Raw genomic sequence first — 16,576 nt, forward strand, 5'->3', positions numbered from 1 at the left:
TGCAAAAATCTCACATTCCCATTCTGTAATGTTTTTTTGGTCGTGATTCTCCCTTCATGTTGACGTACCTTTTCAGAAAATGCCCCCGCTTCTGTTATAGAAAGGAAATTGGCAAAGAGAGAGAGAGGGAAAGGGTCCAATGGGCGCCTTGGCTATTTTAGGGGACTTTGAAATAGCAAGCCAAAGTGGAGTGATGCGCTCACTGTAATGATCGCCCTTACTAAGCAAGACAAGAGGAAACCCAAGTCCCCTGCTTGTGAAGTGGCTCAAAGCTCTTAGGCGTGAGGCGGTATTACATAAATTCAAGCTCGCTCCAGAACCTTAGTACCCTGAGTTGCCTGAAGGGGGGAATGGCACTGCCTGCGTGTGCAGCCGGGGTGCTCAGGCAGTCACTGCAACCGGAGCGAGGAGCGCCCGCCCGCACCACCTGTCCCCGCCGGCATTCCAGAGGGGAGGCTGAATTGGCAGAGAGCCGGCCCCGATCAGTCGCCGCCTCAGCCCGCGAGGACCCTCCTAGGGGTGTGTCTCGCGGATTCAACTCCCAGCCGCTGACGGACGAGCCCCTAAAGGCGTCTTCCTCTCTGGCGGGAGCCGCGCGTGCCCCACTCTTCCCGCTGTTGCCCCGAGGCCGCCGCGGGCGGATGCACGACCTCCGGAGACGCTGGGACCTGGGCTCCCTCTGCCGGGCCCTGCTCACTCGGGGCCTGGCAGCGCTGGGCCACTCTCTGAAGCACGTGCTCGGTGCGATCTTCTCCAAGATCTTCGGCCCCCTGGCCAGGTACGTTATGGGCAAAAGTCGGACTCGCAAGCCCGGGCTCCGGTGAGCGGGAACCGTGCGGGGAGGGGAGGGCAGCCGCGAGGAGAAGAGAAAGGAGAAAAGTTCCAGGTGGCCCTTGGCGAAGGGGCTGGGGCGCTCCGAAGGGACAAGGGACACAGCGCGCTTTTGGCTTTGCTGCTGCTCCCTCCCCGATCACCGCGGGCACGGCGGCGCGGAGTCTGCCTGCAAGTCTGGCTGCTGGGGGACTCCCTCCCCCCCGGGGGAACTCGGCTTGCCTGGCTTCGATCTCACTCCAGGCGCCCTCCTAGGTGGGCTCCCGGGTGCGGGAAAGAGCTCAGGCTTTGGGGTCTCGGGGAGGAAGACCGCCGAGGCGGGCTAAGAGGCGGCTGTTTGAGCGCCTAGAGGACCGGGGAGAAAGAAGCTCGGGAGAGTCCCGGTGGGTGAAGCGGGATGGTGATGGGGAGCCACGGGGCCCCCGAAAGTGGAGGGGAACACGCGGGGGCTCAGACTGGGGTGTGTGTGAGTTGGAAAGCGAGGCAACTGGGGTCCTGGGGGGTACTAAACCCCGCGAAACGGCTCTGGCGCGGGAAGAGGGCGGGCGCGGGGAGAGGGCAGGCGAGCAGCGGGAAGGAGTTGGGGGTGGAGGTGGGGGAGGCTGTGCGGCAGAAGCCACAGCGCTGAGCCTGCCGGGAAGGAAGGAAGGAAGCGGGGAAGGGCGCCACTGCTCCTGCCTCGGCGGCGGTAGAACACTAGGGGTGGAGGGGAGGGGGGAGAGGGGCTCCACGGTGGCGCCAGAGGGTGGGGGATCGCGGGCGCGCGGCGGGTGCGGGCTGAGCTGCGGGATTGACGTAACTAGCTTGGGTTTCCCTCAGCGTCGGGAATATGGATGAGAAATCCAACAAGCTGCTGCTGGCTTTGGTGATGCTCTTCCTCTTCGCCGTGATCGTCCTCCAGTACGTGTGCCCCGGCACAGAATGCCAGCTCCTCCGCCTGCAGGCTTTCAGCTCCCCGATGCCTGACCCGTACAGCTCGGAGGATGAGAGCTCCGCCCGGTTCGTGCCCCGTTACAATTTCAGCCGCAGCGATCTCCTGCGCAAGGTAGACTTCGACATCAAGGGCGATGACCTGATCGTGTTCCTGCACATCCAGAAGACCGGAGGGACCACGTTTGGCCGCCACCTCGTGCGCAACATCCAGCTGGAGCAGCCGTGCGAGTGCCGCGTGGGTCAGAAGAAATGCACTTGCCACCGGCCCGGTAAGCGGGAGACCTGGCTCTTCTCCAGGTTCTCCACTGGCTGGAGCTGCGGGCTGCACGCCGACTGGACCGAGCTCACCAGCTGCGTGCCCGCCGTGGTCGATGGCAAACGCGATGCCAAGCTGAGACCGTCCAGGTGAGTGCGCGCCCACATTGACACGGTGCTCTGCAGCGCCAGAGTGCTGGAGACCCCAGTGCTCACCTCGAGCCCTCGGGGTGGCGCCCCTGCTGGGCAGGCGCCAGATGCCCTGGCGCGGCGATCTAGGAGCCTTGGCAGCAAGGGAAGCCTGTCCACTGTCCGAGGGTTGGCCAGCTTGGTGGCTGGGAGCGGGTGCAGGAAAGCCCACAACAAGCGTCCCCCCCCCCCGCCCTCCCCCCTTCCCCACTCCACCTCTCTGATGTTGGGACAGGGTAGGGCACATAGGAAAGAACCATGATGTGTGTAATATCCCTGAATCCCACCTGTCCTAGCTCTTCTCCACACCCCGGTTCTGAAGAAGTCTCCTTTAAACTTTTTCCCCCTCTTTTCCACTCCCGAATTCTTTCCCCCTTTTATTCTCACTTCTATTTACCTTCCCTCTTTCTAATGCTCCCGATCTTGTTTTGATCTTGCCTTCTCCATCGAAATCTCTTCTCTCACTTTGTTTCTCCTTTTCCTATTTCACCATTTTCTGTTTTCTTTTCTTCTTCTTCTTTTATTTTATTATTATTTTTCTCTTCCTGGATGACTTTTGTCCCCTTTTCCTACTCCTTTTTTCTCTTGTGGCTCTAGTCTCCCAGGAGAGTGGGTTTCCCTCTGCTGCTGTCTGAGGACACAGGAGAGAGCTTGTGTATACAGCTTGTGCCCCTCTCTAGTGGCTGCATGCCAGGCATCCTAGGCGGTTTACAGTGCAAGGGTGATCCTCAAGGCCTGTGGGCGGGCTGGGACGCTGCCCGGACTCCATGTGGGGTTCATCCTTGAGAAACTGCTTGTGATTTACAAACCCTGAGCCCCAATCTCCACGCGCAGCCTGCCCATTTGCTGGAATCTGGGACTGATGCGAAAAAACCTGATCTATGAAGAACTAGTAGCCACTTGCTTTTGAAATGAGCACATTTTCCTCTATCCATCTGCAATGCTGGGTTGGTGGAGGTCATGGAGTACCATAAGGTGGTTCTGGGGAGGGTGCGTTGGAGTGCAAGTGCTCCAGCAAAAGCTCCCATTCTTCCCAAAACAAATAAACTGAGCAGGTAAGGGAATGGGCAAGGTAAGTCTAGTTGCCAGGGAGCCTCTGGACTGGGTCTCTGGGCAGGTAAAGTCCTGGCTGTACTCTTTGTTTCCCGTTTAAGTGACAACAGGGGCTCTTGAGGATGCTGCTGCTTCAGTGGTTGCCTGTCTGGACCCTCTCTCATGGGAGAGACTCAGTACCAGGTGCTCTGGACTAGGCGGTGGTCTGGATTAGGAGGAGCTCTGGACTAGACGGTGCTCTGGACTAAGCAGTGCTTTGCAGGTGTCACTTGGAATGCTATAACCAGTGCAGTTTTTTCTGTCCAGCTTCAGGCAAATGGAGCCCTCTGACTTTCTGGTGGCCACTGAGATTCAGAGGCATCATCACTCCCTACTCTCCTTTCCCTCAGTTTACAGTGCCCTCTCTTGGAAGCTGAAATTCTGGCAGAATCTGTTGAATTATCCTCTCCTTTCCAGTGCTAACAGATTTTTTTTTGTGTGTCATCTTAAGAGAATCTTGGCCTCGGGAAATTTGCTGTCTCAGTCCATTATGAGAATTGTGTAAGTCACGGTCACCACAATATTCTGGTGTTTAAGAAGATTGCAAACAATTTGTCAATATTGCAAATAATTTATCTTGCTGATGAAACTTGTAGGTGTAATGAGGGGTGGTGATATAAAAAGCTTTTTAGGGCAAAAATAAAATTCCACAGCTGTGACTGTGTCAGAGAAGTAGAAGGACACATATGCTTTTTAAAATCCTTTTGGACATGTAGGTCAAGGTGTTGTATAGACACACTTCCTAGATTGCTGCAAATCAAAGTAAAATCATTTGGGGGAAATGAAATTTTCTTTTTTATAAATTAAAAAATATTTTTGTATTGACTTCAGAGAGGAAGGGAGAGAAAGGGAGAGATAGAAACATCAATGATGAGAGAGAATCATCAATTGGCTTTCTCTTGCACACCCCCACTGGGGATTGAGCCCTCAAACTGGACAAGTGCCCTGATTAGGACTCAAACCTTGACCCCTTGGTTCATAAGTGGATGCTTAACCACTGAGCAGTACTGTCCAGGTAGAATGAGATTTTCTTGGTCATAAAATGGGTGACACCACAGTGCCATCTAGTCTAATCAAAGAAGAACCACTTTTTAGAGTTCCTGAATCTTACAATATTTGCAAAAATGAAATTTTGCTAAAGAAACATAATATCCAAAGGGCACCTTTTTATTTCATTAATTCTTACCCATCTCCAGAAATATTCATTTTGGGGAATAGTGAGAGCCTGAGAGTTCCAGAATTTCCCAGGATGTTAACAAATCCATGCTTGCAGGACCAGTTCTGTGAGTTCTGATAATATATGAGCCAAGAGATGTATAAGTGAGATGTGTGTGTGTGTGTGTGTGTGTGTGTGTGTGTGTGTGTGTACGCGCATGTAGTGAAAATTAGAGACAGAGGTAACTGTACTGGCACTGATGTGTGAGGGTTAGGAACTAGTCTCAAGAGATGAGAGAGTCAACCATTGGGAGTTCCTGCGTCCAGAAGTCTACTGCGCTGAACTGAGGTGAACAACAGCTTAGCCTGTTTGGCCTATGAGCTCCAACACCTGGGTTTTAGTTCCAGGCCAGCCATGAACCAGCTGTGTGACCTTGGACCACAGCCTGTCCAAGCCTGATATGTGTGAAGAGCACATTCCAGTTTCTGATGAGCTTTTTCACATTTCTTATATCTGGTATCTCTTTGTAAACGTGCACTATTTTTGGGAAGAGGGCAGTGGGCAAAAGTATCCCCATTTATCAAATAACTGTGAAGCCCAGAGGGGCTGAATGACTTTCTCAACTGAGCACTTTAGTGGCACAAAAGGAATCTTACTCCAATTCTGTTTGACTTCATAGATGTGTTGGTCTTTTCACTGTGCCTTGATGAGTACAGTGAGATATTTCATGTTAGTAAATATCACAAAATAAACACTCAAGAAATGTTAACTGATATCGTTGTCACCTATATCATCACCGTTTTTAGTAACTTTACACATGTGAGTTTGGATGAGAGATTGGACCAGGCTTGCCACACCCGTCGGAAGAAGAAATTTCCATTTCTTTGAGGCGTTATGCTCACTAGGATTAGTTCTCTTGGCTAAGTTGTAGAGGGGCTTTTGATTGTTATGTTGGAAATCACTACAAAACAGAAAAGAATAAAAGGATGCTGGGAACCTGGTAAATAAATGTCAGAGGAGCCTTCACCAGTGACAAGGCCCACATTCTGAGTCATAACCATCCATCGGCATTAGTAGGGCATGAGAGGCCAATGTGGGCATACACCAAGACCTAAATCCTGTCTCAGCATATAGTAAAGTGTTTGGTTGATATATAACTGCTCAATAAAAACGACTATGGCCTTGTTGCCTAGAGAGGGCAAAGAGAGATGCTTGGTTGGCAAAAGGCACAAGTTGTATATTAAGAATAACATTTCTTTTTTAAAAAAAAAAAACTTGAAATTTCATTTCATGCATCTGTTTGCCAATATGTTGTTTGGGATGAGAGAAGAGTCCTGCTCAGTCTAGAATTTCTAAGACTATTTTTGAAAATGTAATAAAACACTGTTGCTTACTAGCTGTCAAAACTCGTAAATTCTGCAGGCTTTTTTTTTTTTTAAAGCCAAATTCCTTCTGTTTGTAGTCAATTCTAGTCCATCACTTGATGTGGGAGGAATTGAGAATTGGGCACCAAGAAATTGTCGTAATGTCATTCTTCTTCACAAGGTGTGGCGCTGGCCTGCATGCACAGCGTGGGTGGGAGGAGGAGGAGGTCAGTATCTATACAATTCAAAGTATCTGATCATCATATTCATGCTGCATCCTAGACTTTTAGAAGTCCAATGCGCTATCCATTGTGCAACAGAGCCTGCCTGCATCCTAGACTTTTAGCATCTCTAAATTTTCCAGTAGCTGCATGGGAGAGTAATTAGTTGTTATCTAAAATTCAGTAGGTAATCACTAATATGAAAGGACTAAAAGGCATTTATATGGAGAAAAGCTTTCTTTTTTTCCTTTTAAAATATTGTAAATGTTTACATTTTTTCCATTTCTTTTTAAAAGGTAGCTCTATTTTGAAAGAGCTATGTTTTATTTAATTTTTAAAAAAATTTAACCCTAGCCGGTTTGGCTCAGTGGATAGAGCATTGACCTGCAGACTGAAGGGTTCCAGGGTGGATTCTGGCCAAGGGCACATGCCCGGTTAAGGTTTCAGGCTCCATCCCCAGAAGGGGGCATGTAGGGGGCAGCCAGTCAATGAGTCTCTCTCATTATTGATGTTTCTATCTCTCTCTTACACTCTGAAATCAATAAAGTATTGTTTTAATTTTTTAAAATTACAGTTTACAGTCAATATTGTTTTGTATTTGTTTCAGGTGGACAGTATAATAAACACTCACAAAGTTTATGAAGTGTTCCCTTGGTATTTCTGGTACCCACCTGGCACCCTGTGTAGTTATTACAATATCGTTTACTATATTTTCTGTGTTATACTTTTACATCCCTGTGACTGTTTTGTAATTACCAATTTGCACTTCTTAAAAATACTTTTTTTATTGATTTGAGAGATGAAGGGAGAGGGAGAGGAGAGAGAGATAGAAACATCAATGATGAGAAAGAATTATTGATTGGCTGCTTCCTGTATGCCCCACACTGGGGATAAAGCTTGCAACTTGGGCATGTGCCCTGACCAGGAATTGAACAGTGACCTCCTGGTTCACAGGTTGACACTCAACCACTGAGCCACATGATGGGCCAATTTGTACTTTTTAATGCCTTCACCTTTTCCACCTAATCTCCCAATGCTCCTCTCCTCTGGCAACCATCAGTCTGTTCTCTGTATTTGAGTCTGTTTCAATTTAGTTTGTTCTTATTTTGTTATTCAGATTTTTTCATAAAGTGAAATCATATGGTATTTGGAAAATGCTATGTCTTAATAATAACTCTATAGTGCATGTGCCTGCTCAGATCTCACACACCCATGCTCCAACTCCTTTGCTTTTTAGATTTTGCAATAAAACATGATGAATTGACATGCTTGCGGTATAGGAAGAGGCAGTGAGTGAATGCACCGTTACAACCAGCAATGTTGTCCATCAGGCTGAAGGCCACTTGGCTCTCCCAGGACAGCTTTACATACTGAGGATGAAATTCCTGAGTTATCTTTGATAAAAGCTGTTATACTCTTCCACTATTTCACAGGAGAGGGAGAGACATTCACCATGATAACATCTGTAGAACTTCAACAGTATTAGTTAGCATCTTTGCATGAAGGGCAAATATGTTATTTGGAATCCCAACAAAGCTCTGAGTTCTTAAGGAAGTATAAAAAGTCCTTTAGAGTTAGCATTTCTTAGTATAATTTTACATTATTGCTGTTAGGTGGCAATAACGATTTTAGAGTGTCTTTTATAGATATCTGTTCTCAACCTGGGTAATATGAAATGTCGTTAAAGATAGTCATCTCTTATATCTGTTAGTCATTAGGCAACATTTTTGTAACAATGCCCATTATATTCCAGGAAAGACATGTCATTCTTTCTCTCACAAATATTACAATAGAACAGAACACTTTGGTATTTTAGATATTTAATAAAGAAGAATTTTGTTTGAACATGATTTGAATATCAATAATGGTATGCCATTTAAAATGGCATACCTTTACTAGAATATATTTAAAAACAGAGTTAAGTCCATCTGTTTATGTTACAGTTTAGCTCGAATCAGCAAACTTTGTGGAGTAAGTACTAAGAACTAGCAGTGCTAACATAGCAATTTGGGAAGATAAGAGGCAAGACAAAGTCAAAAAAACCAAAGTTGCCATCTTCAGCCTCAAGTCCATAAAGACTAGTGAGTGAATTGCAGAACACTGTAGTATAGATAGATCAGTGGTGAGGAGGAACTTGTGATTTGGGTCAAGTTCATACCTGTCTGTAAAAATGAGATATTTAAATGAGATATTTTCTAAGACCCTTTGCTTTATAAACTATGAGCAACAGGCCAGATAAAGGAGAAATCTGTTTTTCAAGATTTCTGGGAATGGGTAGGGAATATTTAGAAGACATAGGGTAGCAGAATTGGTAACAAAACAAAGACCCATCTATATGCTGCTTACAAGAGGCTGACCTAAGATTGAAATATACATGCAGACTAAAGAGATGGAAAAAGAAATTTCATTCAAATGGCAAAGAAAATAATGTGGGTTAGAAATATATTAGACAAAATAGACTCAAAACAAAAGGCCATAAAAGAGACAAGGAAATACATTACATAATGCTAAAGAAATTTATTTGACCAAAGGATATAACTCTTGTAAACCTTTATGTATCCGACATAGGAGCACCTAAAAAAGTAAAGCAAATCTGATGGACATAGAGGGAGACATTGATAGTAATACAGTCATAGGGGATTTTAACACCCCATTGAGATCAATGGATAGCCCTTCCAGATAGAAAATAAACAAGGAAGGAGTTAGTGGATTTAAATCACAAACTAGATCAGATGGATTTAATTGATATCTTCAGAGCATTTCACCCCAAAACAGAATATACATTCTTTTCAAGTGCACATGGAACATTTTCTAGGATAGACCCCATGTTAGGATGCAAAACAAATATCACTAAATGTAAGAGGTTTTAAATCATATCAAGCAAGCATCTTCTTTAACCATAATGGTATGAAACTTGAAATCAGTTACAAGAAAGTAAACTGAAAAACACACAAAGACATGGACACTAACATGTATGGGTTAACAATGAGATCAAGGGAGAAATTTAAAAAATACTTTGAAATAGATTAAAATGACTATACAACAGCCCAAAATCTATGAGACACAGCAAAAGCAGTCTTAAGAGAGAATGTCATAGCATTAGAGTTCTATCTGAAGAAACAATAAAAATCTCAACTAAACAAAATAACTTTACATTTAAAGGAATTAGAAAAAGAACAACAAACAAAGCCCAAAGTGAGGTAATAAAGATCAGAATGGAAACGAGTCTAGAAAAACATTACAATGAAACCAAGTACTGGTTCTTTGAAAAGATAAAATGGATTGACAAACTTTCAACCATACTTACCAAGAAAAAAGGACAGAGAACCTAAAAAATTAGAAGTGAAAGAAGTAAGAACTGACTCCACAGAAATACATGGAATTGCAAGAAAATATTATGAACAATGATAAGCCAACAATTTGGACAATTTGGATGAAATGGGTAAAATTTTTAAAATACACTATTTATAAAACTGAATCAGAGCAATTAGAAATTCTGAATAGATTGATTACAACTAAATAAATTGAAACATTTATTTAAAAAGTGCTCCTAACAAACAAAAATCTTGAACCAGATGGTTTCACAGGTAAATTTTACCAAACATTCAAAAAAAAAAAAAATTCAAGAGGAGTGAAGATTCCCAAGCTCCTTTTACCAGGCCATCATTATCCTAATTCGAAAACCAGATTAAAGACACTATAAAGAAAGTAAATTATGGGCCAATATTCCTGATGAACACTGATGTTAAAATCCTTAATAGAATATTAGCAAACCGGATCCAGCAATACATTAAAACAATCAAATATGATGATCAAGTGGGGTTTATTCCGGGGATGTAAGGTCAGTACAATATTTGTGTACATAAACAAAATGATGGAATAAAATCACGTGGTTATATCAATGGATTTAAAAATCATTTGATAAAATCCAGCACCCATTTATGATGAGAATTCTCAGCAAAGTGGCAATAGAGGGTACATACCTCAGCTTAATAAAGGCCGTATATGACAAACCCACAGCTGACTTAATAATCATTGGGCAGAAACTAAAACTGTTTTCCTTAAGATAGGGAACAAGACAGGGATGTCTGCTTTCACCACTCATATTCAACATACCGTGTTTCCCCGAAAATAAAACATCCTCCGAAAATAAGACCTACTTACAGGTTTCCTTCTGAGTGAAATATAAGGCATCCACCCGAAAATAAGGTCCCCCTAGGCTCTGTCTCAGAATGAAAATTAATTTACCATAAACTGGTTGCTAGGGCCGCCCGGACTGGCATATAGTTTGGTATGCATCATTTAAAGACAGTGCTATTGCTAAACATGAGAGATTTGGTGTACTGATTCTGAAAGAAATGGAGTCGCAAGAAATTCACCAGGAAATTCAGCAATTGGATTGTTATGATGATGTTCCAGAAGATGATGACATGATTGTCATTGAATAAATGAGTAAATTCTTGATATTGTAGGATTCACAGTTTGTCTGGTTTGTGTTGAAAACTACCGTACTACCATACCGTATACAGGTAATAAATTTCCTTTATTTTCATTTAATAATAAATGTGTACCGTATTCTTCTTCATAGAAAAATAAGACATCCCCTGAAAATAAGACCTAGCGCATCTTTGGGAGCAAAAATTAATATAAGACACTGTCTTATTTTCGGGGAAACAGGGTAGTACTGGAAATCCTAGCCACAGTAATCAGATAGGAAGAAGAAATAAAAGGTACTCAAATGGGAAAGGAGTAAGTAAAACTGTCACTGTTCTCAGATGACATAATATTGTACATAGAAAATCCTAAAGATACATTTCATTTTTGGGATCTCCCTTCAGGTTGGCTTACTAGAAGGCTCAACCCCAACCATGTCATGCTAGCTGTTGTGCAGGTGCTGACAGAACAAAACAAAACACAACAAAACAAAAAATAAAAACATACAAAAGACAGTAACAGCAACAACAATAGAAAAAGAAAAGATAATTAGGAAAGAGAATAAGAATAATAAAAGGAAAAAAACATCTGAGGAAAAAAGGGGGAAGACTATGAAAAGAAAGAAGGCAGAGAAAAGAATAAGAATAAAGAATAAGGAAAGGAAAACAGTATTAAAAAAAGAGGAAGGACAGAAATTATAAAAAGGAAAAGAAAAAGAGGAGAAAGATAAAATAGAGTAAGAACAGGAAATAGAGAAATAATGAAAGAAAAAGATAATAAAGCAATACATAGAAAAATTAAGAGACAAAAGCAAAGTGGAGTTTGTCTCTGTAGAGTTTAGTGCTTGCTAGGATCTCCCTTTGGGTCCTATTCTTTTGTTGACTGAGGCTGACATTTGCAAGTTGATTCCTGGCCCTCTGGGAGGTACTTTAGTGCTAGGCACCATCAGAAGATGACAATGTTTGGATCTTGCAACCTGTTGGAAGCTTCATGCGATGCACAAGTTTGTGGCTGCCTCTACAGAGCTGTGCATGGGAGGGGCCGAGCTACATTGTAAGGCGGGCTATTAGCACTGGGCCAGGGAAGTCAACAAACATCCCAAGGCACCTAGGGATCAGCCTCAACCCAGGATCTGCCTCCAACTGCAGGTCAGCTGTCAGACTTAGTCATTGAAAGGGCATTTGTGGGAATCTGGAGAATGAGACCTCTGGAACTCCTGTGAACAAGAGGCACTATTCAGATTCCAGGGAAGATGGTGGCTGTGCTCCGCCATTCCAGAGGCACACGTCTGAGTCTGTCCCAGAATATTTCCTTGACATCGGCATAGTGGAGCCCCTTGTGCATACTGTGGTGTGGTCTACTGGAAGCTGGAAGCTTCTAGCAGTTCTCACCTGAGGGGCAAGCACCAGTCAGGTTTCCAGAAAAGAGGGAGGAATAGCTCTACCCCAAAGCCAGTCACTGATGCCCCTTGAGTCTGCTCAGACCCATAGGCTTGGCCTCTGCTGCTGCCTTCGAAGCAGGCATCCTGTGTGGGATCAGGCAAGCAGGATTCCCAAGGGTGGGGGGAGCAGGATTCCTGAGGGTGGGGCAAACTATCCCAGATGGCAGGGTAATTGCCTTTCCCAGGGTTGTTACTGCTGGGAGGGGTTTGGCATCTCAGGAAAAATGGCTCTGCCATAGCAGGGTTGTGGTGATGACCTCGCACGCATGGGTATCCTGGCTGTTGCTCTTCCACATCTCCCCCTAAGGCCTACCACCCAGACTCTCCTCAGGCAACTTCCACCAAAGCCCTGGGTGAGTGACTGCAAAGAAAAGAAAAATCCTGTGCTATGTTTTTTTGTTATTGTTTGTTGTAAATGAACTTTTTTAAAAAACTCATTTTTTTATATTGCTATTAGTCTTTATACATGGCTTCTTTCACAGGAGTTTGGTAGTATTGAGTTGAATGCTTTTTTTTTTTTTTTTGGTACTTTGTATTCTTTGATTTTGACCTTCAGATACATGTTAAAAACCACCGATTTGGGCTTTTACTAAGTTAAATAAAGTTATAATACAGTTGTAAAGAAAAAAAAGTGCATTTCTCAATGACAGGCTCCATTTCTCTCTGGCTATACAAGTCTCAGTTGCCTTTCACAGCTGGATGTTATGTGGGCTGCTGTTCTAGCTCTGGTGCTCCAGGCTGGGGAGCCCAATTTGGGGTCCAGGCTTCACTCCTCTCAGGGGTAACCCCTCCATTGCAGCTTAGAGATCCCTCCTCACCCTAGGCCTGCTGCTCCTGGGAACTGTCAGCACCTCTTTTAACCCTGCCCTTCTACCCAAGTGGTTTCTGCCCTTCCTGTTAAAAGTCTCTTCGTCAGCTAGTCTTCAGTTGGAAATTCAGGGTGAAAGTTCCCCAATTTAGTTTTTATTTATAGTTTGGTGTTCTGAGAGGAGGTGCAAGAAAGAGCCACCTACTCTGCCACCATCTTTGATGTTTTATCAAAGCCAGTTAATCTTAATTCACAATTAGCATTATTTAAATGATGACTGCAATTCACACGTGGGACTCTTAGTCAGGAAAAGAGAATGTTATCCAGCCCGTGTGATTCAGTGGTTGAGCTTAGACCTATGAACCAAGAGATCATGGTTCATGTCCTGGTTGTGAGCTTCATCCCCATTGGAGGGTGTGCAGGAGGCAGCCAATCAATGATTCTCTCTCACCATTGATGCTTCTGTCTTTCTTTATCGGAAATCAATAATAATAATAATAAAAGGTTTGAATAGAAGATAAATATATTTATGATTACATAAAATTGAGAAATGTTTATGAGTCAAAAAATAGCCAAAATGAAAAGGCATATATCAAACTGATTCAAATATGCACAACAAATAAAACAGACAAAATAATGACATATTTCCTGTATAAAGAACTCCTATGAACCAATTAGATAAACAAAGGGTATGAACACACAGTTTAAAATATGGGAACCACAATTAGTTTACTAACATAGAAAAACTGTTTTAATCTCACTGGTATTAAAGAAATGCAGATTTAAATAATTAAATGTAGGAAACCTTTTGCCCCTTTAAATAACCCTGATTTAAAGAAATCAAAACAAAACCAAAAACTCAATGTACATTACCATCACTACCAAACAAAAAATGTTGACACGTTGTATATATCATAATTTTCATACATTGTTGGTGGCAAATATAAGTTTAAATGATTCTTTTGGAATAAATGAGATAATACAAACAGAAGATTAAAATATTTCTTTCTTTGAGTCATGATTTCTGGGGTTTTATTGAAAAACATAGTCTTATACATGTTTTTCATTCTATTCATTAATTTATTCAACAAATATTCCTTGAATATTTCCTATCACTGTACTATATGCTCGGGGACACTGAGAAATCAGGGACGTGGTCCCTACTCTCATGGAGTGGGAAAGGTAGACATGAAACAACTTAATTAATTACATAAAATTGTGCCAAGTGCCATTGGGGAAATGCATATGGTTTTATAACGATATACTAGGAAGGTAATGAGTTATTTATGAATGCAACAAATTGAAAATCTGAACATCCACATGATTCAAAAAAACTCAGTGCATTTACTTGATGAATTATTACAATACCATTTAAATGCCCTTTTATAGAGTATTTAAAATTGTTAGTGATTTAATGCTGAAGGAAAAAGATAATTATGAATGCAGTATAACTATAATTATGTTAAGAGAGGGGGGAAGTAAAGAGGAGTTACTCAAATCATCTTCCTGCCCCTCCCAAATCTAAGCATAAAGAATATAAATAAAATATGATATTAATAGATTGACTAGTGACTTATTTTCTTATTCTGCTTCTTTGAAGGTTCTAAATTTCCTTTATAAGAATGCACTACTTGGATAATAAAAGTAAACACGAACAATTTAAAAAATGATGTTTTATTACGATGGTGATAAATTACACTCGTGTACTTTTAGGTTCCTGGAGACTATGGATGGTTAGTTCATTAGTTTCTTGATATCCTGGGAGTCCTTAATGAGGAAAGCAGCCTCAGCTAAATAAACTTTCAGGCTGAAAGGCAGAGGTGATTAGTCAGGCATTGTCTGTTGATTTTTCTGATGATTGCCTGTTGTATTCCAAAGTTATTTGAGTGGGTTTCTAATTTTCTTCTATGTTTAAAAGTTAAATGGAACAGGAAATTAATACTGGCACACAGTTGGAAGTATAAGGCTTATTCTACTCAGCCAGAGACATCCATGACTGCCTGGATTTTGAGTCTTCATGTGCCTCTTTCCAAACAAGCTGATATCAAAGTTAATGGTCTGGCTAGAAGAGTGCAGTCTTGGGGCTGGTGAAGGTCTCTAGTTCTAAATCTCCACAACTGAGAGCTTAGAGCACTTAATAGTACACGCATTGCCTTCTAGGACAGTTTCATTTCATAAAGAGCATCACCCTCAATTAACTATAAATTAAGTTGGTTAAATACTTAATTACCCAATTGCTCTGGATATCTTAGGGGTTACTATAATATCTTAGGAGTTGCATAATAATGTTGAAACTCCATTCAAACTACATTCTGGGTACAAGTTATTTTGATATTGTAAAGAATGTGCTTCACAGTTGAAAAGCTGGTATCACCATTTTGTGATAAATTGAGATATTTAGTCACTGAATTTGGGGGGAAAGGTGTGAATGGTAATGTTCCCTCTTCCATTAAAGCATAGTGAGAATCCAATTAATGGTATATTTTTTTTCTAATAAAATGCCATTCATTGTAAACTCGGAGAAATATTTGTCTAAACTTGAGTCAAAATTATTTATTGTCAAAAGGACTTCTTTAGTTTTACTAAATATTGGACTTTATGGATTATTCAGTTGGTCTTATTGCCTCCCATTTTTTCTCTCTGCCATTTTGTCTTTAAGAACAGTGTTGAAGACTTTGACACATTTCAGAGCATAACACTAAATAAATCTGTCTGGTACATTCCACTGTGCTTTTCCTGGAATATTATAAATATTCAAATATAGGCACATGTAAATTCAAAATAAAACTCAATACATGCAAATTCTGCATAAATTCTATATTTATACCTTAGCAATAGTTTTGAACTTGCTACCCTATAATATAAATGTATCACATATGATCACATAGGAATTACCAATAAATACATATTTCTGATTAAACTGTTGGTTCTCTTTTAAGTCACAATTTAAGCTTCAATTCTGAGAAACATTATAAGAGAATAATTTGCACTACATTTACTCTGAATTGTCAAGAATCATTTTCAATCCCAATGTAAATGTCTATGAAAAGGATTTCTTATTCAGTTTGATTGTTTTTTAAATTTTACTAGCAGAAATGTCCTAGGGAGCCTAAGAGATTTGGTCTGTTTCTTATGAAGAGTTTAGTCCTAATTAATCCCTTCCATCAACTTTTCTGAAAGAAATGCAAAGCACTTGAAATGTGCAAAGCATTGATTTGCATCAAATGGATTACGCCTGTGTGCAGCATTTCTTGCATTAATTGACTTTCTTCCATAACTGTGCTTTTTTTAAAAAAAAGAAAAAATCTTCAGTATAGTGTGTCAGTTCCAATCCACTCATGGAGATCATTGGATTTTTGTTAACTTCCTACAGCAGTCAATGGAAGCAAATAGTGTTTAGAAATTGACTAGTGTGACCAGGAAACACGGAGATAGTTTTAAAAGGTCCTTTGATCTTGGCAGTCAACTCCTCAGTTATTACAATAAATAATAGTTGACTAAATTCACCAGTTGGAAGACATGGATTATCACAATTGGTGAAAATATGAAATCTAACTATATGATATATATGAGACAAAGCTAAAACATATGTAGATAGGATTGGAATATATATACTACACAAATACTAAGCAGAAGGAAGCTGGTATAGGCAAATTGATATGAGACCAAATAGACTAAGAAAAAAAACCTTTATTTGGGATAAAAACCATCACTTAATAATGATGAAAAAGTTCAATTCTTCAGATAACAATTCTAAACTTGTATGCACTTAATACCATGGTTCTGAAATATATGAAACCAGATTTGACAGGTCTATAAGGAGAAATTGTAAAATCTACTAACCTCTTTCTG

The 16,576-nt window shown here is 41.5% G+C and overlaps 1 protein-coding gene across 3 annotated transcripts in view; it reads left to right on the forward strand.

Annotated features, from left to right (window-relative positions):
- The first annotated feature begins 322 nt into the window (after positions 1 to 322).
- HS6ST2 (heparan sulfate 6-O-sulfotransferase 2) overlaps positions 323 to 16,576 on the forward strand; it is a 313,630-nt gene continuing 297,376 nt past the window's right edge. The window contains exons 1-2 of one of the 3 annotated variants that reach the window (XM_084870249.1): positions 323 to 778; positions 1,651 to 2,169. In XM_084870249.1, coding sequence (XP_084726375.1) covers positions 351 to 778; positions 1,651 to 2,169 — 947 coding nt within the window. In that variant the 5' untranslated portion in view covers positions 323 to 350. The remainder of the gene's footprint in view (positions 779 to 1,650; positions 2,170 to 16,576) is intronic. The other 2 variants (XM_084870250.1, XM_084870251.1) reach the window with 2 other exon arrangements.

This window comes from Pipistrellus hanaki (genome assembly GCF_964339955.1).
Source record: "Pipistrellus hanaki genome assembly, chromosome: X".
Taxonomy (NCBI): domain Eukaryota; kingdom Metazoa; phylum Chordata; class Mammalia; order Chiroptera; family Vespertilionidae; genus Pipistrellus; species Pipistrellus hanaki.